The sequence below is a fragment of the Solanum verrucosum genome, unplaced genomic scaffold (assembly GCF_900185275.1).
Source record: "Solanum verrucosum unplaced genomic scaffold, falcon-dt-bn FXZP01000234.1, whole genome shotgun sequence".
Lineage (NCBI taxonomy): Eukaryota > Viridiplantae > Streptophyta > Magnoliopsida > Solanales > Solanaceae > Solanum > Solanum verrucosum.
In genome coordinates this window covers 734870-762283 of record NW_026020440.1, presented here as the reverse complement: position 1 = coordinate 762283, position 27414 = coordinate 734870, and the positions used below count along the sequence as shown (strand labels likewise).

Genomic DNA, 27414 nt, shown 5'->3' with positions numbered 1-27414 from the left:
ATTCATATCCATGTTATTAATTTATATTTGTTGTATTTAACGTGTATTCACAAAAAAATATAAATACAAATTAGTAGTAAAATAAAATAATATTGAAAATACTTTTTTGGTGAAAAACATAACAAATACAATAATTTGTATTCAAACTAAATTGTATTTATAATTGACTTTAAAATTATACTTACTATTTCTCTGGATAAGTTTATATTACAAAAAATCATGATGTATTCCAATATCAGTTAGTATCCCAAACATCATGATGTATTTCAATATCATTTTGTATTCCCTTCTTATAATGTATTCATCGCCATTTTACAGTAATAAAACCAGAATTTCATAACTTTAGACAATCAACCATAATTCATCCGGCCAAATGTCTTTTACCTTACTACAGCACAGTTGCCACAATGATTACAAAGCACACAGCAGGCTACGCTTATAAAACACACATCCGGCCAAATGTTTTTTTTGGATGTTTTGTATCCAATATATGATGCATAACGCTTGAAATTTTCGTTTCATAGATGCTTTCTTTTTATTTGAGTGCATACAATCTTTTTGTATCCCATTATGTTTAATGTAAATATTAACAATATGAAATTGTATTTTTTTTTTAGTTTGGAATTTGTTTTTTTTTTAAATACATAAACTATTTTGTATTCCAGAAAGTTAATGTAATTAGTAACAACATAGGGATAGAGTCGTAAAAATTTTGTGATAAATTCTGGATACAATTAAATATTGGATTTTTCATTTTTTTGATGTTTTATGTTCCATACTATTTTCTAACCAAAATATGCAGGATATATACCTGCAAAATTATTAAGACTTGTACAATATACACATGAATATAAAACCAGAACTTCAAAACATTAAAATTATATTAACTAAGAAGATTGAACCATAACTTCAAGAGTTTTTACATTAATAAAATCAGTACTGGAAAACTTTAGAAGGGTTCCATAGCAATACAAAAACTAATGTATAATAACACACCAAAGCATAGACAATGACTAATCTATTTGAATTGTATCATTATCCTCAAATGCTACATTAATCCTGCTATGTCGCGGAGGTGCTTCATTGTCACTTATTGATCCGGCATCATTTTCTTGTTGGCCATAATTCCAAAAGAAGTGTAGCGTATCTTGACCGTAGAAATGATGCATCCAAATTGCCCGCTAGAATCCCTTGTTCGTATGATAGGTATTCGGCAAAAGCTAGCATATAAATACCGCAATCCCTACAATACAACACATTAAAAATAAACAATATAAAATTGATGATTTGATAATAGTAAATTCAAAATAATATAGAAACTTACAAAGTCCCATGTGTCTGTTGAGGAACATTATCAATGAAGACTATATCAAAGAACTCATTCTCTTCTTGAGCTTGCAATACATCAATTCCTTTATTCTTGTAATAGTCATTCATTGTTAATTTTAAAGGGATCAACTGAGACAGCTTAACTATCTCTGCCTTGATAGCTGTTTCATGGCCTGCTGCTCTATATGAGTCATAACGTTGATACGTTTATCATTCAGTGAAATCACTGCCAATACCTAATGGAATTCATCCTTAACATGGACAGGAACAAAAACATGATCAACCATATGCCAAGGGATAGCAGCATGCATTATATACCCTCTAATGTATTCACCAATGACATGCTCTTCATCAGCACAACCAACATCACCGTCTAAATCCAAATATTTTTCCCAAATAGAAGAAATCTTTGAACTAAATACACAATCTACAATTGTGTATTTGTAGTTGCTTCCAACTTCATACTTAACTTTTTTTACGGAGATAATAGAAAATCACATCGATATGCTGACAAATTTAAAAACAAAGGTATAAATAATGTAACTACTAATCAACATTGTTAGTAAAGATGAAGATAAGTAATTATTACTGAATTGTCCAATAACTGTCCTTTGAAATACAGATTATAGAAATAGTTCTTATTGTTTATTAGGAGAACGCCAAGATTTATGGCCACAGGGAAGTCAGCTAGATGCTTCTTGTAATGGTCTTGATCATGCTTCCTAAAAACAGAATAAAAATTGAAAAAAATATACCATTCATTAAATATATTTACTAATTCCAGCAATGAGATACAAAATTTATCAAGACAACACAGATGCACCTAACAAAAACTGGTGTTTAAACACGAACAAACATTTTACCGAATACAAAAATAGAAATAGTTATGTTGTAAAAATATATTGTAATTATTTCTCAACTACTTACTTTTTGTCGTGCTTTGTAAGCAAGCCATCTCGGACCCATGAACGAAATGCATCCCACAAAGGTATATCATAATTGCCAGAGATCAAATCAAATATGAATGGGTGTTTCAGTTCAAAAATATGGGGCTGACTTGATGAACTACCTGAAATGGTTACAAAATAATAAATTAAAACACACTAACACTAGTAATAAAAAAAAATGATTACATTAAAAAAAGTTAGAAAAATTGAAATACTATACCAACAGATGATCTAAAATTGGTCAGATACAGAGATATATTATAAGGACCTGGACGTCTATTCCTACGCGTATGTAACGGTGTCTGTTCAAATCATGCATCATTCTCTCTTCGCTCGTACAAAACTGGACATCGATAGTATTCTGATCTGTTGTAGTTGTAATGTGATCCGCAATTATAGTTGGCAGTTGTGCGGTGTGTCCTACAATTGTGGTTGGCTGCGGTGCGATGCTACTCTTTATAGAAGTGAGACTAGGCATGAATTGATCGTCCAATTCAAACTGTGAATCTATTGTCACATTCATGAGATCCATAGCCTGGATAGGGACTGGACATGGGAATTGTTCCTCATCGTGTTCATGTGCTTTTTTTGGGGTATATCAAATGCAAAGCTTGGCTGATTTACCTGGTAAGTTAATAAAAATATAACATCCTTATATCTAATAAAACTAATAATGATATAAGTAATCTGCCTACAAAATTAAATAACGTACTCTAGGCACTATAGGTCTTGGAGCACTGAATACATCATCCATTTTAATCAGATTTCGAACAAGAGTGTTGAGACAAAAAACCTTATAATATGAAAAATTATAAATGGAATTGATAAGATGAAATTGAACATGTATTGAGAACTGAAAATTAAGGCAAATATGCATATTGTATTCACATATTATGATGGACAACACATCAAAAAATGGAGTATTGATATTTAAACAAAAGTACAATCTAAAACCTGTCTTACCTGGGGATCATCAGATTTGGAACCTATTCCATCTGGATTGTTGATGGTCTTAAAACAAACATAAAAGAATAAAAACACATGAATAATTATTAGTTAATGGATACATCAGTGAAAACTCCTTGTCCAATTTCAATTCAAATGTTAATGTTAATTATTGATTTGGAAGAGATTCCGAGATATAATAAACTAATAAAAACATATGAACAAATGTTAATGGATACAACAGTGAAAATTCCTTGTCCAATTCAAATGATAACGATTAATGGATAAAATATTATGGCGGTTAATACGTGTAAGCATAAATCGTGTTAAGATTGCTGGATACAGTTTGATCGAAAAAGTATACATTGAAAGTATATACATGTATACAAATATAAATATCAGAGGCTTATAAAGGATAATGAATAGCTATGTATTGAGTAGAAAATACAATAAAAAATTTGACTTACTTGGGGCACAACATTTTCTGTATCACTGACATCTGAAATGTTGATAGTCTTAACAGAGAAATAAAAAGCCAAGAAACATATATTCAGATGTTAATGGATACAACTTTATAAGGGTTAATAAATTCAAATTGCGTAAAATACACCATAATAATAGTCTTGTATACAGTTTGATAAAAAATGAAATATATATAAATTCATATTGAACCAAATTAATAAAAGATGCAACTAACTAAAAAACTACAAGTACCTCCAAATTCCCAACTTCCAATTTGTCAAACTGAACTACCTGCACTTGATTCTATGGAGATTCAGGAAATGAAGTATATGGTGATTTATACCTCTCTTTATCGTTTAAATTTGGAGGGACAATGGGATCATCATAATGTCTGACCTGTGTTATATTACAACATAATACATTAATGAATAGTTGAAATACATTACATCATATTATTTGTTTATAACGAACCTCCTGCTCAGTCTGTTTAGAATTAATGGCTATCAGACCATTCTTGAAGTTATCGTTGATCAATTTGCGAATGTGTCACGACCCGGGAGCACCCCCTAGTCGTAACCGGCGTACTCGACCTCGAAGAGGTCTAATACAAGCCTCTTAGCATTCATTCATCGCATAGACACAAAAAACCATAAGGAATTTAAAACTTTCTTTACCAAGAAAATATTTCATAAAAAAAATATATAGCAAGCGGAAGACTTTCTAGACTTTATACATGATGTCTCAAAACCATCTAATACTTTAGAGTACAAAATTCGGGACCAATCCCATACACAACTTAAACAATACTAAAAAGACATAAAAGAACATATGGGGTATTGTCCTCGAATATATGAGGACTCACCAAGTCTTCATCTTCAACACTTAGAAACCTATCAAATAGCCATGACATGTCATCATCTCCAAATCCCTACACTTTAGTCCAAAAAGGGAAAGAAAGGGGTTAGCACAATTAAGTACTAAGTATGGAGACCATGCAAAAACATGCCAAAAAGGACATTTTCAAGGAAGTAAATGTTTTCATATCATTTGATAAAACCTTTCCTTTACAAGTATAAGAGACATAATACAAGTCAACATTAACATATAAGACCATACCCAACCATACATATACTCAACATATGTCCATATACAACCCATGCTTAACTTTAAAAGAACACATGTCATTTCATTACAATAGGACCTCTACCTAATATAATCTTAAGATACACTTGAGTGAGACAAGAAGTGACCGCCCATACAACCTCTTCAAGCACACTTAATTGTTCCCCAAGATTACCTTAGATAAGGACATTTCCTTTACAACATAACATCAATAGACCAACATTCTTTAAGAAACCATTTTGGAGACATTCAAGCACATAAGGGGACTTTCACGTAATAGTCGTTAGACTTAGGGAACTCACTTTAGTATCTTCAAATCCTACTCGTGCCATGTGTAGATCGCATCACATACTACTACCTACACGTTGTAGAACTTATCCAATAACTAGAGTGCACATCCCACATGATGGGAATAGGCATTAACCGACATAGACCATGCGAGCTAGACATGAAATCCGGTGTCATAAAACCCTACACCGTGGAAGGCGTTCTACTTGCCAAGGGTAGAACTAGGACACATCCCATGTAGGCACATGGTTTAGGGGATATCCAAAGATGTTCATTGTACTCTTGCCTCATACTCGGGAGAGCTACCATCTTAACCATATCCACTCGGTGCTTAGCATTAGTTCCCATAAAGTAATTTCATTCACATGTATGTGCTAGAGAGGGCACTATCATTAGGTCTACCGACCCATAGCACATCTACCAAGAAGGGCACCACGAGGATCTACCGATCAAGGTTCATTAAGGATAGCTCATTAAATCTCCCTGGAAGGGTGCCTTAGGCCTACCGATTTTTCATTAAGAGTGTCTTAAGCCTACCGGTCCAAGGTTCATCATTTCACACATGAGAAGGGCTACCACCATTAGGTCTACCGATTTCATGGTTTTACATTTACTTAGGAAAGCTAGACTTATGAAAGGGCACCATTTCATAGTTTTGCCAATTCAAGTCTTGGCCTAGAATTCCTCTTTTAGCATTTATAGAAAGGGCACCATTTCTTAGTTCTAGCCCACTTCACACATTCATGCATTCAAGACTTTAAGTAACAAGGAGAGACACTTTAGTCTATCAACCAAGTCACATCATTATCATCTAAGGATACTTCATAATCCAACATCATTTCATATATACATCATGAGAAGTCATACTTTAACTCACAATGCTATCCACTTTACATAGGATCATCACAAGATCACATAAAACTCATTCACACTATACCTTCACATATAGCTTCACATAAAACTCATTCACATCATACCTTCACATATAGCTTCACATAAAACTTTACATATAGCTTCATATAGGACTTTACATAAAGCTTCATATAGGACTTTGCATATAGCCTCATATAAGACTTTACATATAGCCTCATATGTGTATAATAATACAACAATATAATAACATTTATATAATGTCATTCATGGCCTCAATTCACAATAATACAACAAATAACCACCTCCACCAAAGGTGGATCAAACCAATCAATAACAATTATATCAATACTAAGAGATCAAGCCATCTTACCACCCTTTTCAAAGGCCATAAGCCACAATACTCAATTCCATGCCAATTATACAATATTTATCAAGTTTGATCAACTTACCCTCTTTCCATGACTATCTTCATCATCCTCATATTCCAACAATTAACAATACAATAACAATGATAATAACAACATTCAACTATACAAGTTAAGCTAAGCATAAGCCAATAATCAATTTGAAGACCAATTCACAATTTTGCCCATTCAAGGCTAACATCCCACATCCTTCAATTCAATAACAATTCTTAACAATTCAACATAGATAAATACATATATGAACAGTCCACAACAATCTACACAATAATCGTCCATCAATTACACAAAATCAATACACCCACTTTAGGCCAAATTTAGAGAATTTGAGAAGACATGGGTTCATGGGGATTTCTTTCTAAAAACCATTAATAATCATTAATAACCATATAAATCATCATTTAAAACCTTTTTATGCAAGAACCCATGCTATAATCGAAATAGGTTTTTGTGTGTATTTGAAAAACCTTGAAAACCTTTTGATTGGGTTCCTTGAAAGAAAGAATAATCAAGGATAAGGATCCCCATACCTTAATATTGAAAAAGCCCACGAAAATCGATAAAAGAAGCCTCCAATTTGAAACCCTAGTTCTTCACCCTTCTTCTTCCTTGAACTTGAGAGAAATATTTGAGAGAGGGAATGATTTTGGAAATTCTTATTAAATGAAAGGAATTGGGTCATAAAAAGGTCTTATAGTTGCTAGGAAAGGAAAATAATAGCATAAGATCAATTTTGGAAAAGGACTAAGGACCCATAAATTCTTGACTTAAAAATTGTGCCCCTTCCCGTCTTAGTTCGCCCTTTGCAGCCTGACAGTGCTTCATATTTCGGGCATAACTTTTTACTCCAAGGTCGGAATTGGGCAAACTCGGTGGCGTTGGAAAGAGGACTCAAAGACCTTTCATAAGATAGGTAATGTCCCACCTAATTCGTTTTGAGCTAAAAGATATGACCATTTAAAGTTGACCCTTACAACTCACTAGTTCAAATGACTAGTTTTCGGACGTCACTGTCATTTCTCATCATTTCATCAAGTTCTCAACTCCAAACTCACATGTGAGGCTCTAGTTTCACTAGTTCGTTTTTAGGGTCGTTACAGAATGTCAACAAACTCTTGTTTAACCTGAAAATAGAACATAATAGTGTAGCTTAATAAAAAAATGAATATGCTAAGAAGTGTTAAACTGAGAAAGATGTATTAAATAGTAGATACTTCTTTTCTGAAATCTGACAACTCATTCAACCATACTTGCACTTCAGATCCGCTTGCTCTTGGAATGTTAAAATCATTCGATGTTGTATTAGTTTGATCTGCATATACAAATTTAGTTTTCTTTAAAACAACCTTAAGTTTCTTCGGTACTTTTTTGGATACAATATCCTCTTTTCACCGACAGTTTAACAACAACACGAGGTTCCAACTTTTGTGCAACCTGTTTGGATCCATCAGTCAACTGCTTCTTTGTCCTTTTTTTAACAGGCGACGGTGAAGAACCAACTTTTCCTTTTCTTTTGACTTTTACTGTTTGTGGAGGAGGTTCTTGAAAATCGTCGTCACAATCTTTACTATGACTTATTACCTCATCTGGTTTATCTTTACTATGACTTATTACCTCATCTGATGAATTAGAATACTGAACTTCACCTTGATTCTCAATACCCTCCGGTGGCAATTGCAATACTGCAAGTTCCCTTTGATTGGGGATAATGTTCCTGAATTTAAACTGCACCACAAAAAAATTGTTACTATTCATAATAAAAACAATAATAAAACTATACAACTTGACTTTTATTAAATACATTTCAATTAAGTACCTTGCTATTAACATCACTGAATATGGTTTTCATTAGTTTTTTGTATCTCGGAATCTCTTCGACCGTCTGCCAGTTGAGTAACCTCGGATGTGGTCATTAACCTTTTGAGCAACTTGGAAGTCAATACTTGAGCTGCACTCATATAACCATACTTGAATGACAATTGGCACGCCACCGATTCTGTAAAACTGTTTTTCACTATCCATCTTCTTGCTCAAACTATTCATCAACAAGTAGAAAGCTTTTTTCCCCATGGAAACTGACTGTACATACCGCTTTCAACCAGATCAAAATGTAATCTAGGAACTTTTTTGGGAACTCTTTCACCTGAAAAAATAACTGTTGGATGAAGAATAATATGGCAAACTTCAAGCCAACCTGATCATTATCATCCCACATTTTTCCCTCAAAACTCTCCATTATATCTACTTTTCTGATCAACTTAACACCCTGAAAATACTGTTCCATCAACCTATTTGATTCTGTTGTATCAAAAATGAAATCTTTTTCTTCGCTGACACAGTTTAATCCACTAATCAAAGCGAATTCACTTAAAGTGAAACGAAGCGTAGATCCATTGACACGTATGACAAATGCTCAACAAGAACTGCAATTGAGTTCTAAAGCCATGCAACACCTATGTATTTGTCCGCGTACACAACATCCATGCATTTGCATGTAATTTCCAAAACAAGTGCTCTCGCGAAATACATTATATACATGCTCATGTAAATTTCTAGTCAAGTCAGCTTTTATGCATTGTTAAAGACACATTGGATATGTGGAGCTTTTGTAGGTTGATTTTGACATAAAATTCACTTGCATGCACATGTTCAAATAAATGAATACATACTTCTATAATTATTGATATATAATTCTATTTCTAGATAACAAAATAGAATAAGAGAAACTACCTATACGACAAATGGAAAAACATTCTGAAAACTTGAATGTTCATTCTGATTTATGAATATTAAAGAGATAAAAAATTAATATGAAACCAAAAATAGAATACATAATGAACTCATACCATAAATTTAATAATTGGAATACATAAAGCTACTGAAAAAGTACAATATATTATACAACTATCTAATATAAGTATACAACTAGTTAGGGACAAATACATTGGCTAATAGAATACAGTTTGAGGGTGTTGCTGAGATGGAAGTTTATGTTACTAGGGTTCTTTATACTGTAAAAAGTGATGCATCATAATTTTGTTTGGCTCTAGCAAGCCTCCAATATGATGATGAGATAGGAATTATTGGAAATTATCAGAAGAAGAATACTAGGGTCATATATGACATAAAACAATCACAAGTTGAATTAGCATAATAGACATGTAGTTTCTGAGTTTTCATCATGTATATAAGACAAAGTTATGCCCATATATTCATCCTCTCAACATGGAGTCAAAGTATATGCCCTGATATTCATCCTCACAAGTTGGATTTGCATATATGAAATTGTGTATTTTTTTAGTTTTGAAGTTGTTGTTAATGTATGCATATAACTTTATAAAGGTTAAAAATCTTAAATAAATTAAGAATTGTATAGTAATATTTGTTGCCTTTCTGTAACTTCTGGATACAATTAAATATTGAATTTAATATTGGATGTAATTTGTTATTGGATACAATTTTTTTTGTTTTAGAATACTGCAAATGTGTGATTCTTAATTTTGTCAATAATGTAACTTTTTGGCAATGAAATTTTAAGAGTGATTCTTTTTCTAATATAAACAGGTCATAAAATGTTTCAATGGACCTATGTATTTTTATATTTTCCTATAAGTAAAATCCTTATACGTCATATGATATGTTTTTACATTGTTGCCAAGACATCTTTATACTGTACAATACTAGTCCTACATACAAAACGATGATGAAATTCTCTTTTGTTTGATGCTTAATCATCTCGTAAATTGGAAGAATATTGTGCAGATGAGGTTAAGTCACAATTTGGCATACCTTACATTTTTACAAGCATATAAAAGCATGCATTATGCCAACACTGGAGTGTCAACAATAAACATGCAATCACAAAATCAACAATGGACATAATATACAAAAATAGTTTCAAAATAATTTAATACCTCTTCATCGCCATAAAGTAGTACTTCATCACTTCGATCTTTTCCTTGATCGTCACGGGTTTCAGTACACAAAACTCTCCTTTTTTTGGAAGAGCTCTCTTGTGCCATTCTAGCCGAAAATCCTACATTTTCGAGCAACCCTTGGGTAATACACAAATCAAATGAGGGAAATTCCCAAAATTTTTGAATATTATTTGGTATACCTCTAGTAATTCTGATTGAATCAGTCATTGTAGACAATCAGATGCTTTCCCCAAAATCTAAAATCCTAAAAGCAAATTTCGATATTATCAATTATTAAAATGTATTGAATATCAAACAAAATTCACATATATATGAATTTCTAGAATCTACAAAATATGAAAAATTAAAATAAAATCACAAAAAAAAATTGAAAACCATAAATATATGCTGAATATTTAAACAAAATCACATAAAAATTAGAAAATTCGACTAAAAATCCGTAAGGTATAGAATCGGCGTTTTAAACATCAAATCAAAAAAATCAAAATGGATGATGAAAATTACCTTGCCAACCGAGAATATGCTTGAATTAATAAAGGGATTTTGTATAACAATCAACAAAAATTCTTGATGAACAACAATTTAGCCCCTTCAAGAAAGCTAATCTTGAAACGTGAAATGTGGAAGAAACGTAAAATGTTGGGGAAGAAACTTGAATGTTGATGAAAAATGGTTAATTGTAATTATTATTATTTTTCACTGTAAACGATTATTGGTGTATATTTTGGTTCAATAGGACCCTTTCCATAAATACAATTAATTTAAAATACTAAAATTTGAATACATATTATTTTATAAAAATATTGTCATTCTGCCATTTTAAATAAATATTTTAAAGTGTTGTTATTTTAACTAATTATGTTAGATAATATGACTTAATTGATAATTTTCCCAAAACTTATTTCTAATTCATAACGGATTTGTATTAGTGGATTTACCCGAAATTCATGAAGCAACTTACTCGATCCGATTAAATTCGGATCACGCATCTATCTATAAATTAGGGCAAATATATTTTTGTCTTGTCTTTCCAGCGAAGATGTACAACGGAATCAGACTACAAACGCCGCGAGGCTCCGGCACCAACGGCCACATCGAACAAAGTCCTTGTAGGTTACGAGTGCGGTCAAGGAACTGCCGGAGTGTCGAGAAAAGCAAACAAGGACATTCTCGAACATGACCGGAAACGGCAGATTCAGCTCAAACTTGTCGTCGTTGAGGAGAAGCTTGCCGATCAGGGATACACTGATGCTGAGATCTCCGAGAAGCTCGAGGAAGCGCGAAGGAATCTTGAGGCAACATCTGAGGAATTTGGAGGACCTACCATACCTATGAAAAATAATTTGTTTTTCTGAATTGTATTGTTATAATTTTGCATAATATGCAGTTTTTGCTTATGAACTAGCTAATGAATTTCTAGATTTGACTCTGTTATCATTCGTGTTTAGATGTATTATATTTGGAGCCAGCAGAATTGATAAGGAAATAGAAATTTTCTTGGTTGATGCTTCATCAACCCCTTCTAAATAGAGTAACTTTCACATATAGCAAACAAAAAAATCATATTTGTATGCTATATCAAAATTTGTATAATTGCGCTCCATAGCAAAAATATATATGCATAATTCGCTATACATATACAATTGAAAGTTATGTCTATTTCGCTATACATATATACAAAAAGAAGCAATTGTATAATTCGTTGGCTCCACTTCAGATTTATATAATTTCGCTAGCATGCCATTTGTATAAATTGTTGTTAGCCTCTCGTTTGTATAAATCGTTGACAAAAATATTTGTATATAAAAAATCGCTCTCTCTTTCGCTTTATACAAACATAAATTATACATTATATTTGTATAATCTGTGTTTGTATAAAACGCGAAAGAGAGAAAGGCAAAAGAGAACTGGGTAGGGGAATATTTGTATTGTATAATTATAAGTATATAAGACGAATATATATGTATTTGCATGTGTATATACAATTTTCTTTCGCTTTATACAAACATAAATTTTACATTATATTGTATAATTTGTGTTTGTATAAAACGAGAAAGAGAGAAAGGCAAAAGAGAACTGGGCAGAGGAATATTTTTATTGTATAATTATAAGTGTATAGGACGAATATATATGTATTTTCATGTGTATATACAATTTTCTCTCGCTTTATACAAATAGAAACGCAATTTATACAATTATGTTATATAAAGCGAGAGAGGCGAGCACAGAGGGAGCGAGCGAGAAAGGGAGAGTGGCGAGCGAGAATTTGGAGGGAGAGAGGCGACTGGCAAATGTTTGCTACAGGGCGTAATTAAATCAAATAGTAGCTACTCCATTTATTTTAGATTATAAGTTTGTCATTCTGTACAATCATCCCTTTCAGCTATGCCTGATGAAGGAGAAAGGGAGTTTTTGGTATTTTATTTTTTAGTGGGCCTGACGTTAAATTTAACTGATGGATTTGTTACTTTTAGGGCAAAGGACCAAATTGAGTATCTTTTATAATACATTAAGGACCATATGAATCATGTGGAATATATTAAGGATCAAAATAATACAACCCTCATACATTAGGGACCATTTTGATCATTTTTTCAGTATTTTTATAGATATTGTGAGGTTGATATGCAATAACTAAACTTGTTCGTTCCAGGGTTTTGGAAACACAAACACACCAGATCGTTGCTTTGAAAGAAAATCAAATGGAAAACTTAAAAGTTGCTCTCAAGATAGGGGCTGAACACGACACTCAGAAGAAGCAGCAAGATGCTTTAGCTCATTTTGAAGAGGGTGAAGTTAATGACTTGGCAAAAGAAAAGGACGACGGTAAGCGTCATAAGAAAAATGAGAAGAGGAGAGGACGGGACGATTCGTCTAACATTGACAGCAGTGAAATCCATGCCAAAGAGTATAAGAAAACCCATAAGAAGGCTCATGTTAGTTCTGATTCTAATACTATTGGTGGTAGAAAGTCAAGAAAGTTGTCTTTCAAGGACAAGAAGGTTAGAAGGCGGCATCACAGTGACGATTCATCCTCTGATTCTGATTCTGACTCTTATTTAGAGTCTGATCATGAGAAGAAACACGTGAAAGTCCACATGAGACATTTTGTGGGTGATAATGATGGTCGTGATGCAAAAATCATTAAGCTTCAACAGGGTAGAAGACATGATTTTGATGAGGATGACCACGACAATGACCGTGATATCAAAAACAAGATGATTCAGAAAGAGAAAAGACATGTGCTGAGGATAAATATGATGATAGTTGTGATGCTAAACAGAAGACCTCACAAAGAGGTAGAAGACACGATTCTGATGAGAAAAACCATGACAATGACCGTGATGTCATGAACAAGATGATTCAGAAAGAGAAAAGACATGTTGCTGAGGATAAATATTATGATGGTCGTGATGCTAAAAACAAGACCTCACAAAGAGGTAGAAGACATGATTCTGATGAGGATGACCATGGCAATGACTGTGATGGCATAAACAAGATGATTCAGAAAAAGAAAGGACATGTTGCTGAGAATAAATATGATGATGGTTGTGATGCTAAAAACAAGACCTTACAAAGAGGTAAAAGACATAAGTTTGATGACACTGATGATGGTCGTGACGCTAAAAACAAGAAGTCACAGAGAGGTAGAAGACCTAATTCTGATGACGATTCTGATGGTAGTGATCGTGATGTAAAAAGTAGGAAGATTCATGCAGTTAGAAGATGTCACGACCCAACCCACCGGGCCGTGCGGGCACCCACTCTAACGTCTAAGTAGGACAACCATCATATCCCAAAAATTAAAACATGTGGAAAAATTAACAAAAAACAGAGATAAACAAAATCATCGAGTTTTCATAAATAAAAGAGAAAATACATAATTATCCTATCAAACTTAGAGCCTTTTTTATTTAAGAAGACACCTTAAGTTTGCGGAGGTCCTATTACCCTACGAAATCATTTAAATCCACAATAAATACATCATTTTGACTCATTTTCACGGCAATTGTGATTTCACACTAGAGAAGCGCGTGAAAGGGTAAAATTGCTGCCCCAAACCAATGGAAATGTAACATCCCAGAAAATTTTTGAGCTAAGACTCGAACCCTTATTTGTAGTGAGTGAGATTTTTGCAAGGAATTTAAATTTCTTGAGTATTAAGGTCACTAGATAATGCACCTTGAGTTCCAAGAAGTACCTAAGAGAAAAGCATTCAAGTCATTCCTAATTTTTCTTAAGTTTGGGTCAATTTCAAACAACCATAACTCCTATTACAGGATGAGTTAGGTGAGCTATAAGATATTTAATTAAATCCCATCTAGTTATCTTTCCAACGCCACCACCGAGTTTGCTCAATTCCGAGCTCTGAGTAAAACGTTATGACTGATTTACTAACGTCACACAAACCTGGCAGCAGCTCCGCGATGCGGAGCCAATACGGACCTCACTGCTTGGTGAAAGATCTTTTCAACTCCCAGCTCGTTTTAATTATTTCTTAAAGGGTATTTTAGTCCTAAAAACCCTTAGGAGGTCATCTAAATTGCCCTAAATGTGTAGAAAGTCAGTTTCCTCAAATCAAAACCCTATCTTCCACTCCAAAGATTCTACGCTCAAGAAAATCAAGAATCGCTAAGGCTAGGGTTCTTCTTCAAAGGTTTTCCTTCAAGTGCTGCAAGAAGATGATTCTTTCAGGTATGTAAGCTTCCATAGTGTTGGGTTTGTTCACCCACACGCCAAGCATGTTAATTTCAGCGTTAAGTTCATTCTAGAAAGTTGGAAGTATGATGTTTTTGAATTATGTTCTTGAAATTGGCTTTAGTTCTTGAGTTCAGATGAGATTGTTGAGTTCTTGATGAAATCATGTTGATTATAGAGTTGTTTTGAGTTAGGTTCTTAGGTGCATCTGTTGGGTATCTGAATCTAAAGAGAGATTGAAAAAAAGAATTGAATTTAGGTGAATTGGGGTTAGAAAATGGAGAAGGAAAAAGTCGAGCGTGATCTGGCACGCAAGTCCGTGTCGCGGACTTGCTCCCCCAGTGACCAAAAAGTTTCTCCGCGTCGCGGTTAGGACGCGGACTCCTCTGTCTCAAAATTAATTCTCGCAGGCATTTATTCAGAAACATCTCCGCGTCGCGGACTTATTTCAAGATGGTGAACTTTCAGTCTTTTCTCATGATTAGCTATCTTAAATCATTCCCAAATATCATGAGACCTTTCGTATCACGAATCACAACCTTGAATACATAAATCAAATTTAAGGTAGAGTTGAGAGTCAAGTTTTGAGAGCTCTTTCAAACATTTTGATAAAGTCCTTTTGAGTCTTTTGAGGAGTCTTCTACAATTTCTAATAACTTGTTTCAAGACTCGAGCAAGTGAGTATGAGTGAGGAGAATGTATTCATGAGTCTACGTTATCATTACAAGATCCTTCGTATCATGAACTGAAACTCTTGAATTCATAATTCACATTCAAGAAAGAGTTAAGAGTAAAGTTCAAGTAAGCCTTTAAGTTCAATTGTGAATCCTTTGAGATCAACTATCGAATTGTACTAAGTTCTGAGAAAGTAAGTAAGAGAATGAGAAGAGTCGTATACATGAGTCCATGTCGTTATGTAGATCATCGAGTCAAGTTGCTTCATGCCCATAATTCCGCATGAACTTCGTAAGTTGAGCATCTTTCAGAGAAGTGGTATCCTCAAGTTTTAAGCCTTTAAGTGTTGAGTTCCTAAACCCTTTCGAGAAGTATCTTTGAGTTCTTGAGTTAAGAAGTTCATACTTATAATTCCGCATGAACCCTTTGGGTTGAGCATTCTTTAAATGAGTAGTATCATTGAAGTTCTTAAGTTCCAAGTATTGAGTTCTATCTATGGTTATTGAAAACCTTGCATTGAGTCATTCATGTCCCTAATTCGGCATGAACCATATTTTAAGGAGTCTTTTACAAATATTGTAACTTTGTTTTAAGACTTAAGCTTTGAAGTTAAGTAAGGAGTAAGAGTAAAGTCTTTTATAAACTTTTTAACTTCGTTATAAGACTGAAAGTTTCAAGTTAAGCAAAGAGTAAAGAGTTGAATTCATTTCTCAAAAGTTATAAGGGAACTAAGTAATCCCTAAGAGATTATAAATGTTTTTACACATTTGAGCAAGAAAAGGGAACATGATTCCAAGAGAGCCTTTGGGCTAAACTTTGAGCAATTATCTCAAACTAAAGAAAGAGGTGTTTAAAACACATAAGAGCTAAAGTATATTTTGGGAGTAGTATTGAGCACCGAATTGGGGACGCGAGTTCATATTAACTTAACTCTCTATAAGAACCATGTAGCCAACTTGGGATTTAACGGGTTATACTTTTTAGATGATCACATAAGTTAAGCTAGTGGATCTACTAAGTTAAGTAAGGTCCTATACCGATGGCAAGGTATAGGATGATCCTTGGCAGCATGAGGTAAAGTTTTGTATCATCACTATAGCTCTTAAGTGATGGTTATCGGTTAGAGAAACTCCCACAAAAGTTATTGTATTTTTATATACATCAGTTTATTGTATTTTCACATACATTTCAGAGTTATGTTGTATCCTTGCATACACACAAGGTTTACATCATGTTTTTAAATAGTTTGTTTCTTTATATTGCACTTATTTTAAAATTGCTTTATATTGAAATGAGTCCAGTTATGTTGAGTATTTCAAGTTAAGTATCTTGAGTTGATTTGTGCTTCATTGAGTCGAGTATCATATCTTTGAATTTGAGTATCTTATTCTTAAGTTGAGTTGAGTTCTGTGATTTTGAAAAGAGGTAAGTATGTTTCCTTTTTATCAAAGTTCAAGCTTATGTTATGTTTTAGAATTCCCCTTACATGCTCGTACACTCCACGTACTGAGCCATTTGGCCTGCATCTTCTCATGATGCAGACACATGTATTCAGGATCATCAACAGGAACTTCGTTGATACATCCGGGAGTTCGAGTTAGCTATGGTGAGCCTCCTTGCTTTCGGAGGATTTCATTTACCTTTAAGTTATATCAGTTGTTAGGAGGTTGTGGGTCTTGTCCCGACTTCTATCTTCATCAGTTAGAGGCTTCATAGATAGACAGTAGAGTTTCAAAAGTCTTTTCATTTATTTTGTTAAATGTTTTGAACACTAAAGATGCCTTTTTATGGCGAGTTGTATATATTTTATTATACAGAGTTTTCTTGTGAGTTAAAGATTTGTAAAGTTGAGTTCATGAACTTTTATTTCAGTTTTAAGCTTTTGCATATTTAAGTTAGTCTTTCGCTTGTAGTCAACCAGGATGAGGGTTCGCTTGGGGACCAGCAATGGTTCTTGAGTGCCGGCCAGGTCCAGGGTGTAGACTCGGGTTGTGACAAGAAAGCTAACACATGGCATTGTTAAACCAAAGTGAAAAGAGACCCACGTTTCTTCTTCCCCAAACCACCATTAATGGTTGTTGAGAGCTTTTCTCAACATCAAAAGTTGGTTTTTACTACGCGAAGCAAATTGCTTTACTGTATACTCTATCATCAAGTTCTAGCAATCCATCTTAAGGTCTTTTATTAGAAAAATCTATTTAACAACGACATAATACTTGATCAATTTAGCACGTAATTTACCTTTCAACAAAGAAATTTGAACCCATTTCCATTCATATAGTTTCCCAAGAACAAAAGTATCAAAGAATCTAATCGTACAAATTCAAAAAAATGTGAAATTCACTTATAGAACTCAAAGCTAGGCTGATTTCGGAATACCCACAAAGCTAGAAAGGATTAAACTAAATTTTGGGGAAAAAAAATTAAAATCAAACACTAAATAAACATCCAAAAAAAAAAAATCTTTTGAATTGAAGTAAATCGAAAGAATTGGGAAAAGAAATTGGAAAAGATAAACATGATTTTTTTCTGAAACGGTTTATGGGTTAAAATGTGAGTGGGTCAGGGTTTTACCCGACCTATTATTAAACAAGTAAGAGGGTGAAACACACGCACATATTATGAGACTGCAAATATTATAAAAATAGTGTATTTAAAATTGTTGGAAATGGTTGGATGGGGTAATAGGATTCCGGCAAACTTTAGGTGTCTACTTCAAAAAATGGTACAAATTTGATGGGGTAATTATGTATTTTCTCTAAATAAAACTTTAAACAATTTAGAGTTAAACTTGTAAAGTAACTAACACCCCCAAGAATCTAGTCTGAACAGATACAAGAGCTATTAAGAGTACAACTGGACATAATAATTTAAAAGACACAGCTCCCACCATGCGGAAAGAAAGATAGAAGCTGCTGGAGAATTTCTTCGTCTTCACCTAATGGAATATCACCAACCTGCATCCAGTCTATGTCAAAAGACATAGCAAGAGTAGTATTAGTACAACCACACGTACTGGTACGCATCATCGGTCAACCCGACGCCCATCACATAACATAAGAAACTAACTAGTAAGATCCTGAAATAAAACCACTCGTTTCTCCATCTTTACTTTCTCTCGAAATACCTCCAAATTACACTAGCACTCTAACTACTAACAATCTTTTCAGTTAACCTACTTACTAGATACTTGGTCATAGCCTAACCATATATTCTAGCACACAGAAAATCCCCAAATACAACTATAAGCGTTCCAACTAACAGCTCACGTCACACCCTTACTTTTTTTTCGTATTACCCAGCCCTGGTCACATAGTACATTACGTCAAGCTTTCAAACCAGTAAATACGAATCCCTTTCTCCCAAGTGAAATCCACCTAAGCATTTACATCACGTATACTACCTCTACTTCTCACCCTTGTAACATACGAACTACTTTTGCTTTCAATTATTACGACCCTTGAACCCTTGGCCTCCCCGATTCACCCAACAACCACATACACAACAAGTTCACCAAACACAAAGAACAATAAGATAAAAGTCCTCATACCCATATGACCACTCCAGGGAATTACAATATCATTTATCATTACGAACCACATTCAATTTCACAATCCTCGAAGTACACAATTATGTCAAGTCATTGGTCCTTTCATGGAACCCAAAACCCAAACTGTTAGCATATCGAAACATGGTATCCGATCCAAGATTTATGCTGAAATGTGGCAACCGATCCCATATTTATATCGAAACGTGGCAACCAATCCAAGTTAGTTATGCCGGAACGTGGCAACCGATCCATGTTAGTTATGTCGGAACGTGGCAACCGATCTCATATTTATGCCAGAACGTGACAACCGATCCATTCAATACACCACAATCACAATCACAAGTATATTCTCAAGTCCATACAATTTAGTCATGATTCATGGCATTCATCGTCCCTCTATCTCCTTTACAACAAGTGTGATCAATAATGCAACATTCACATACATACATGTATCATAATGAAGCAAAAATAAACATACATCACACAATCATAGAATCACAATCATCACCTGACCCTATATCATCCTCTAAGGCTTCTTCCTAGGATTTAACCATATTTTGTTCGGTGCACGAGGGCCTACGCTAATTCTACCGTTGATTTACATATGCTACGTGGTGAACACAGATTTATAACTACTTAATTCATAAAACCTAGCCTACCTGGGCGCCAAGTAGCTGCACGGAGTAATTACAGATAATTTTTTGGTTTTTCGGATGACATGACGGTGAATTTGGCCAAGAATCCGCAAGATATCACCATCCTCACACTAGAAATCTCATTTTCCTTCATTTCCAAACTTAGAGAAGCTTTCTGAGGGTTTCTAGGGTGTTTTACGACTAATTTAGGTATTTTAGGAAGAAGGAGAAAATAGGATTTCACGTTATTTACATTTTGTCTCGCCTATCCCGCTCTGGCGCCAACTTACCCCGCCCTGGCGCCACCGCCCTAGCGGCATCTATCCCGCCCTGACGGGACAGTGGGCGGCATCAGATTTTGACCAAGATTGATTAAACTTGTCATTCTTTTTAATTTCAAGAATTGAATAACATACTTTACTGAATTTTCTAGTGGTTCTTTATACTCTTTGTGTCAAAATTGAAAGAAGCTTTATTTTTAATACGTAAAGAACAAGGACATCTTTATATATAAATCAAACTTCAATGGGAGTTTGGACTTTTTATAATAAAATTCTTCCTTGTTTTTAGATTGGATTTGTTTGTAATTGTTTTGTAGCCATCTTTTACACATCTCTACCATTCATAAATACGTGCATAATGTTTTAGGAAACAATCAAGGTTAAAATAATATTTTTTCAAATTATCATCGTATAGTAATCTCAAATTGTCACCACAAAATAGAATGTAAAAAATTAATAATTACATACATTTTAAATAATTTAGATTTATTTGGAAATAAAAATAATGATTGATACATGTTTCAAATTCTTATTTGTCTTAACAATTTTTGACATTCATCCCTATTCATTCATCTGATACCTACTACTCCTGCATGTACGGTTAGAAATGCACATGCCCAATACATTATTAATTATAGCATATAAATGGCAAAACAAGAGCTTCATAATTTATGCTACTCGTCCGTATGCAAGAACAAAAAGTTGAGTAGTTGTTCGGATAGAGATTGTGGCAAAGGTTATCGATTACCCCGAGGGTTCCAAATAAATAAATAGATTGTGCTACTACTAGCTTGCGAGCATAATAGTAACATATTTTATTAAGACACGCTTTGTATATTTCTTCACTTTAAAAAATAACCTTCTCAAAAATAAATATTCCTATATGTTTGATAAATAAATACTTCAATTACCTATCGGAGTTTTTTCACAAATATGCAACCACATGTTTTGGTATCAATAACTTTTAGCCACGTTTACACAGTTCAATTTCTTGATTGGATCGGATGCAATAAAAAAAATCATAATATTTTATAATTGAATTTATAAACCAAATTCGAATTGTATAACTAAATTGTATTATCCAAATCGCTCCAAATTGTCCGACAATTCGAGTTGGACCGATTTGTGCACAAGCTTAGTTAATAGTTAGAATGGTGAGGAAAAATGAAGGAATATGTCTTATTATAGCTAAGAATTAGTGCTAAAATATAATTTTATAAATTTGAGAGTTAAAAGTAAATTGAGGGTGAGAGTGGGGATGGGGGAGGTGGTTGTTTTTAGACTTGTCATATTTACTCCTTTATTTAAGATCTTATATTACATTATATAAATCTATTAATTAGGAATTACTAATACAACAACTTAATTACTAGTAATAACAGATTCAAATTAATTTATTTAATTTAAATTTTATTTTCATATTTAATATTGGAAAGAGAAAATTAGAAGCATTTTTTTATAGCAGTTACCAAGGTAATTATCTAACTACAATTTAGGAATTATAATGTTACATGCCTCCATAAAAGGTAATAATTCGTAATAGTACTTGAAATTCCAAACATCTCTCCTTAATCTTTTTTTAAAAAAATTCACAACCATGATGAAATTCATGTGAATCTTCTCTCCATTGTAGCAATATTAATTGTGTGTTAGTTTCAACTAGTGATTCTTTAACTATATTTCAATTTTTTTTTCCTTCTTCAAGTTATTCTTGATTTTTTCATGAACCCTTGTTGGAGACTTGAGAGAGATCTGCATCAGTGAAGATGAAGGCCACAAGCGTTCTGAAAAGATAAAGCTTCCTGAGTGGACTAATATTGTCAAGATTGGTAGGCTAAAGACTCTCAAGAAGGATCTAAGTTGTAAAAGCAAAATTTATCGTGAAGAAATTTAAATTTGAAAAAATCAAGCCAAGTTGAACATTGGTAATAATATTGATTATCGAATTATGTATGAAAAATGATGCCCAACAAATTTGTGTTGGTAAAATTTTATTAATATATGAAAACTGTATTAAATTTGATTTTCACGTTTTAGCTTAATCTACCATTTTTAACCAATTTATATACCCATTAAATACACTAATTGATATTTATGTTGAGTTATTAACATATTCATTTGGTCTTAAAACAGGTATCAGAGATTTTTTTTAATTATGCATTATATGGAATTGATATATAATATGGTATGTTCACGTTTGGAGTGTAAACAATATATAATCGGAAACTATATATGTATATAGAATGGATATATAAATAATATGTATGGAATAAATATACAAATTGGTTTCCTTAATCTTTTTATATCAGTTATATATAAACATGTTTTATATGTAATGTGTATAATGACTATAAAAATTGATGCTTAGTAAATTTTATATTTTATTAATTATTTATAAAATTATTGTACAAATTAATATTTATGGATTATGATATCCAATTTAGAAGATATACTTTAGATAATATAATGAATGAAATCGGTTTATAAAGTGATTTCATATATCATAAGGAATATGTATAATGTATGTAAAACTTGGTATGCAAACTAGTAATCATCCATTGTCATTTTGTGGTGTTTGTGGAAGAGAAGGAACACTATTTTACATGGTGGCTCATTCTCAGAAAGAAAGGTCATTTGGGAGATTAATGACAATATTTTAAAGGTGATTAAAACAAGGTTCAAAAGAGATATAGGAAGGAACATTTGGCCGGATATCATTACTAATTTACAGGGGCACAGAAATAACTATAACATTAACATAGATCCCTCCCCTTACTAATTGGGTGAACTACAATACAGATGGTGCATCTAGGGGTAATCCAGGACCTAGCTCTGCGGCCTTTTGCATAAGAGATTACTCTGGTTCATTGATGGTGGCTAAAGGATTCAAGATACAAGATACCTCTAATTTGGTAGCTGAAGCTAGAGCTATTAGAGAAGGATTGTTTTTTTTTTGTAAGGAGCATCATTTATCACATGTCATTATTGAAACTGATTCTATGGCCATGGTACAAATCTTGGAAGAGAGGTGGGATGTCCCTTAGAGTGTGACGCTAGAGGTCAATTCCATAAGCTATTTGAGGAGATCTTTATCAGCGAGAGTACAACATATCTTTCGAGAAGAAAATACTCTAGCTGATTATTTTGCTAACCTAGTTTTTGATCTTGCAGGTAATCATCAATTTAGCCATTTCCAAGACATTCCTATGGAAGGGCGGAAAATTCTAGACTTGGACAAGAGTGGCACTCCTCACATTAGAAGAAGACTAGTAGATTAAATCAATACACTGATAACATATTTAAGAAGATTACAAGTTCTGGTAGAAATAAAAGGGAGTTGGTTGTTAGTATCTAAATTCGCTAACTATTGTCTGAAGTAATTTCGTAATGGTTTAAGTATTTGCATCTGGTGAGAGCATTAAGGTGTTCGTCTAATACCAAATCAGGACATTAGTTTTGATGTAAGGTAAGTTGCCGACTCCAATTTTTCTTTGTAATCTGCAAAAGTTCACATGATTTTCCAAGTAAAATTTGGGAAAAGATTTGACAAATAGTGTTTTTCCATACAATTTGCCATTATTTGGCAAATAACCCAAATTCTCAAATACTACAAAAAACTAGTATTTGGGCCAAATCTCATTATTTGAAATCTTTTAAAAATTTAAATTATACACCAAACTTTTATCTTTTACAAAAACACTCTCTATAGTACTTATTTGTGCTCTATTACATAATTTTTTTACATGAACACCAAAGTAGTGATGAAATATTCAGTGAATATGAAAGTGATGATATGGTTGTTGATGAAAAATAAAATGATGAACAATCGGCTCAGGGTAACAATGTTATGTGCTTTGTCTACTTCCCGTTGTATGAAATGATGTTTGTTGCACTCACTCCAAACTACCACATTCCTCCATTGTCATGGACACTACTTGTTATTTGTTGCAACAAAGATCCAATTGACTTGTAATACAAACTTATAGTTAGTTTTGATAGTGTTTAAAACTTATGGGTATAAATCATATTTTTCAAAAAAAGTGAAATATGTTTCCCAAATACTATGGCCAAACACATGGTGAAATTTCGCCCAAATTTTCACCCAAATAATATTTGCCAAAAATATTTGAAATTCTATGATCAAACGCTAGCAAAATATTATATTTATGCAGAAAAATATTAGTTAGTTAAAGGAAAATAAGCTAGAAATTTAAAAAAGAAAACATTTTTCATTTTTATTTTTTAATTTATTTATTAATTTGTTAAGAATGGATAGGAATCTAATGTTATATATCGAAAACTAGAAAGTCATGTTAGTACGAGTAATATATAATCTTTATATCGTTATTTATTCAATTTTTTCAGAAGAATTTATTATTATTTTTTGACTATTTGAGGCTTCATTTATGGTGACTTATTAATTTTTCTTCTCCCTTTTTTAATATTTTGGTTTGATTTGATAGATTGTGTTAGCACAAATTATTAAGTCAACACTTATAAATTGTTGACAAAATGTAAATTTATTAGTGTTGACTTAATAATTTGTGACAATCTACCAAATCAAACCAAAATATTAAAAAAAGGAGAAGAAAAATTAATAAGTCACCATAAATGAAGCCTCAAATAGTCAAAAAAATAAATAAATTCTAATGACTCCAAAGTTGTCATATATATATATATATATATATACATATACATACATATCCCTCCTCTCTTTTTTTTCTCAACACCAACAAATTTTCTTCTCAATTTTAGTCATGGCAACATTTGATAACCATGAAGAACCTATGGTTATCATTGTTGGTGGTGGCCCTGGTGGTCTTGCTACATCTGCATGTCTAAATAAATTATGTATATCAAATCTCATCCTTGAAAAAGAAGATTGTTACTCTCCTATGTGGAAAAAGTATTCTTATGATAGAGTTCATCTTCATTTAGCTAAACAATTTTGTCAACTTCCTTATATTCCTTTTCCTTCTTCTTCACCTACTTATATGCCAAAAACACAATTCATTCAATACTTGGATGACTATGTTACTCATTTTAATATCACCCCTTTTTACAAAAGAAATGTTGAATTTGCTAAATTTGATGAATTTACTAAAAATTGGAATGTTAAGGTTAGAAATGGTAATTCTGATGAAATGGAAGAGTATTTTTGTAAATTTCTTGTTGTAGCTACTGGTGAAGCTAGTTACCCTTTTATCCCTGATGTCCCTGGATTGGCAAGTTTCACTGGAGATGCTTTTCATTCTACTCAATACAAAAATGGTGAGAAGTATAAGGGTAAAAATGTCCTAGTTGTTGGTTGTGGAAATTCAGGCATGGAAATTGCACTTGATCTTGCTAATAATGGTGCTAATACTTCCATCATTGTTCGAAGCCCGGTAATCAATTAATTTTATTTTAAATATTTTTCGTTATATTATTCTTCTGTCCTAAAATTTAGAATCCCAAATTTCTAATCCTGCTTACAGATGCACTTGATATCAAGAGAAATGGGATATTTGGGGTTGATGTTGTTGAAGTACAAAGTTGCATATACAGTGGTGGATACTATAATGGTGATGTTGAGTAAGTTAATGTATGGAGATATAAGCAAGTATTATGGTGTGAAAAGGCCAGAAGAAGGACCATTTGCTTGTAAAATAAAGTATGGGAAGTACCCTGTTTTTGATGTGGGGACTTATCGAAAGATCAAGTCTGGTGAAATTCAGGTAACATAAACTGTTTGACTCTCGAAATTCGAACTGTATCTGATTCATGTGATTAAAAAATATGATGGTGACAGGTGTTACCTGCAATGAAAAGCATAAGAGGAAATGATGTTGTGTTGGAAAATGGTAAAATTCATCAATTTGATGGTATTGTTTTTGCTACTGGTTTTAAGAGAACTACTCACAATTGGCTTCAGGTAGGTAACTTATTTTATTTTATATTATAATAATAAATTGTTTTCTTTGTTGTGTCATTTTCCTCTTTTTTCTACATTTGCTTTTTTGAAGAAAATGACAATAAGTTGAGATGATTTTATAAACATTTTTTTTTTTCACTCTATGTGTGTTTGTTGTGTAGGGAGATGATTATCTGTTGAATGAAGATGGATTACCAAAGCCAGAATTTCCACAACATTGGAAGGGGAAGAATGGACTCTATTGTGTGGGGTTATCAAGAAGAGGACTTTATGGGATTGCATTTGATGCCCAAAACATAGCCACACATATCAACTCTCTGCTCTCTAAATAATTATTTATTGCTTTTGTTGAGTGAAAGTTTTTAGAGTCTTAGACATGAAGGGATGTGAATGTTGGTTAGTTAAATTAAATTATGACATTTAATTCTTTTTTATGCAATGTAATGTGAGTGAGAGAATTTAAGATTAGTAGTAATCTTAGTGTTGAATTTTGAGTATCGACTCATGTTTAAACTTCAATTGAAAATTAGTCAATTTAGTATTAATTGTTAAATCTTTAAAATTAGTAAAAAAATTATTACTAACTATTATAATATGTAATTCAAATTAATAATTTATCCATTAAATTTTTCTGAATATTTTTGTGATGTATATTAATATTAATTCTAATTTACTTTAATTAAAATTAAATTTACAATAAAGTAATTTAGGAGCTCGAACGGTTACAACATGAATCCCAAAAAGTTGTTTTTGTGTAATTTATAGATACAAGATTGAAATTTATCACATATATTGAGATGTCATCCCACCCTGAATATCAAGAATATTAGGGACAACTTAATAGGATGCGAGACCTAAAACCAAATTTTAAAAAAAAGAGATCTTATCTTTATGTAATCACTTATATATTCTAATAGTTAATTATAAATTTGATAGTTAATTCTCTCTTTCAATTGTTAGTATAATATTTTTTTTGTAATTTCAATTGATAGTATAATATTTTTTTTGTAATAATTCATAAGACTGAAATAGTTATATATAAATTATTATATGTTACATAATACCATAAATGTTTATATTATAGGTAAGTTCTTATTGATCATAGTCTTAAAAACTTTTTAAATTGAGTCAATTATTACACAAATTATCAAAATTATTCTAGAAGTAGTAGAAATATTTATAAAAAATAGCATTAAGACATCACCTAGTATGTCAATTATTGGAATATTATTTTTACTTGTATAATATTTCGCATTACCTTTAATTATAAAAATAGGTCTAACTCATCAATATTGTAGTGGCTGTTACGCTTCATAAGACATTGGGAAAAGACAT

The 27414-nt window shown here is 32.4% G+C and overlaps 2 protein-coding genes and 2 pseudogenes across 2 annotated transcripts in view; 3 read left to right on the top strand and 1 right to left on the bottom strand.

Annotated features, from left to right (window-relative positions):
• Positions 1–1013: 1013 nt before the first annotated feature.
• LOC125808239 (uncharacterized) lies at positions 1014–10410 on the bottom strand (annotated as a pseudogene).
• A 955-nt stretch (positions 10411–11365) lies between these two features.
• Positions 11366–23209, top strand: LOC125808237 (uncharacterized; annotated as a pseudogene).
• LOC125808166 (nodulin homeobox-like) overlaps positions 11588–27414 on the top strand; it is a 217276-nt gene continuing 201449 nt past the window's right edge. Inside the window, exon 1 of the mRNA XM_049487886.1 lies at positions 11588–11597. The gene's annotated coding sequence lies outside the window, so the exon portion shown is untranslated. The remainder of the gene's footprint in view (positions 11598–27414) is intronic.
• On the top strand, positions 24923–26490 carry LOC125808181 (probable indole-3-pyruvate monooxygenase YUCCA10). Its single transcript, XM_049487907.1, has 4 exons — positions 24923–25552; positions 25643–25882; positions 25957–26079; positions 26241–26490. Exons 1-4 carry the CDS (start codon positions 24923–24925, stop codon positions 26409–26411), a joined length of 1164 nt encoding a protein of 387 aa, XP_049343864.1. The 3' UTR covers positions 26412–26490.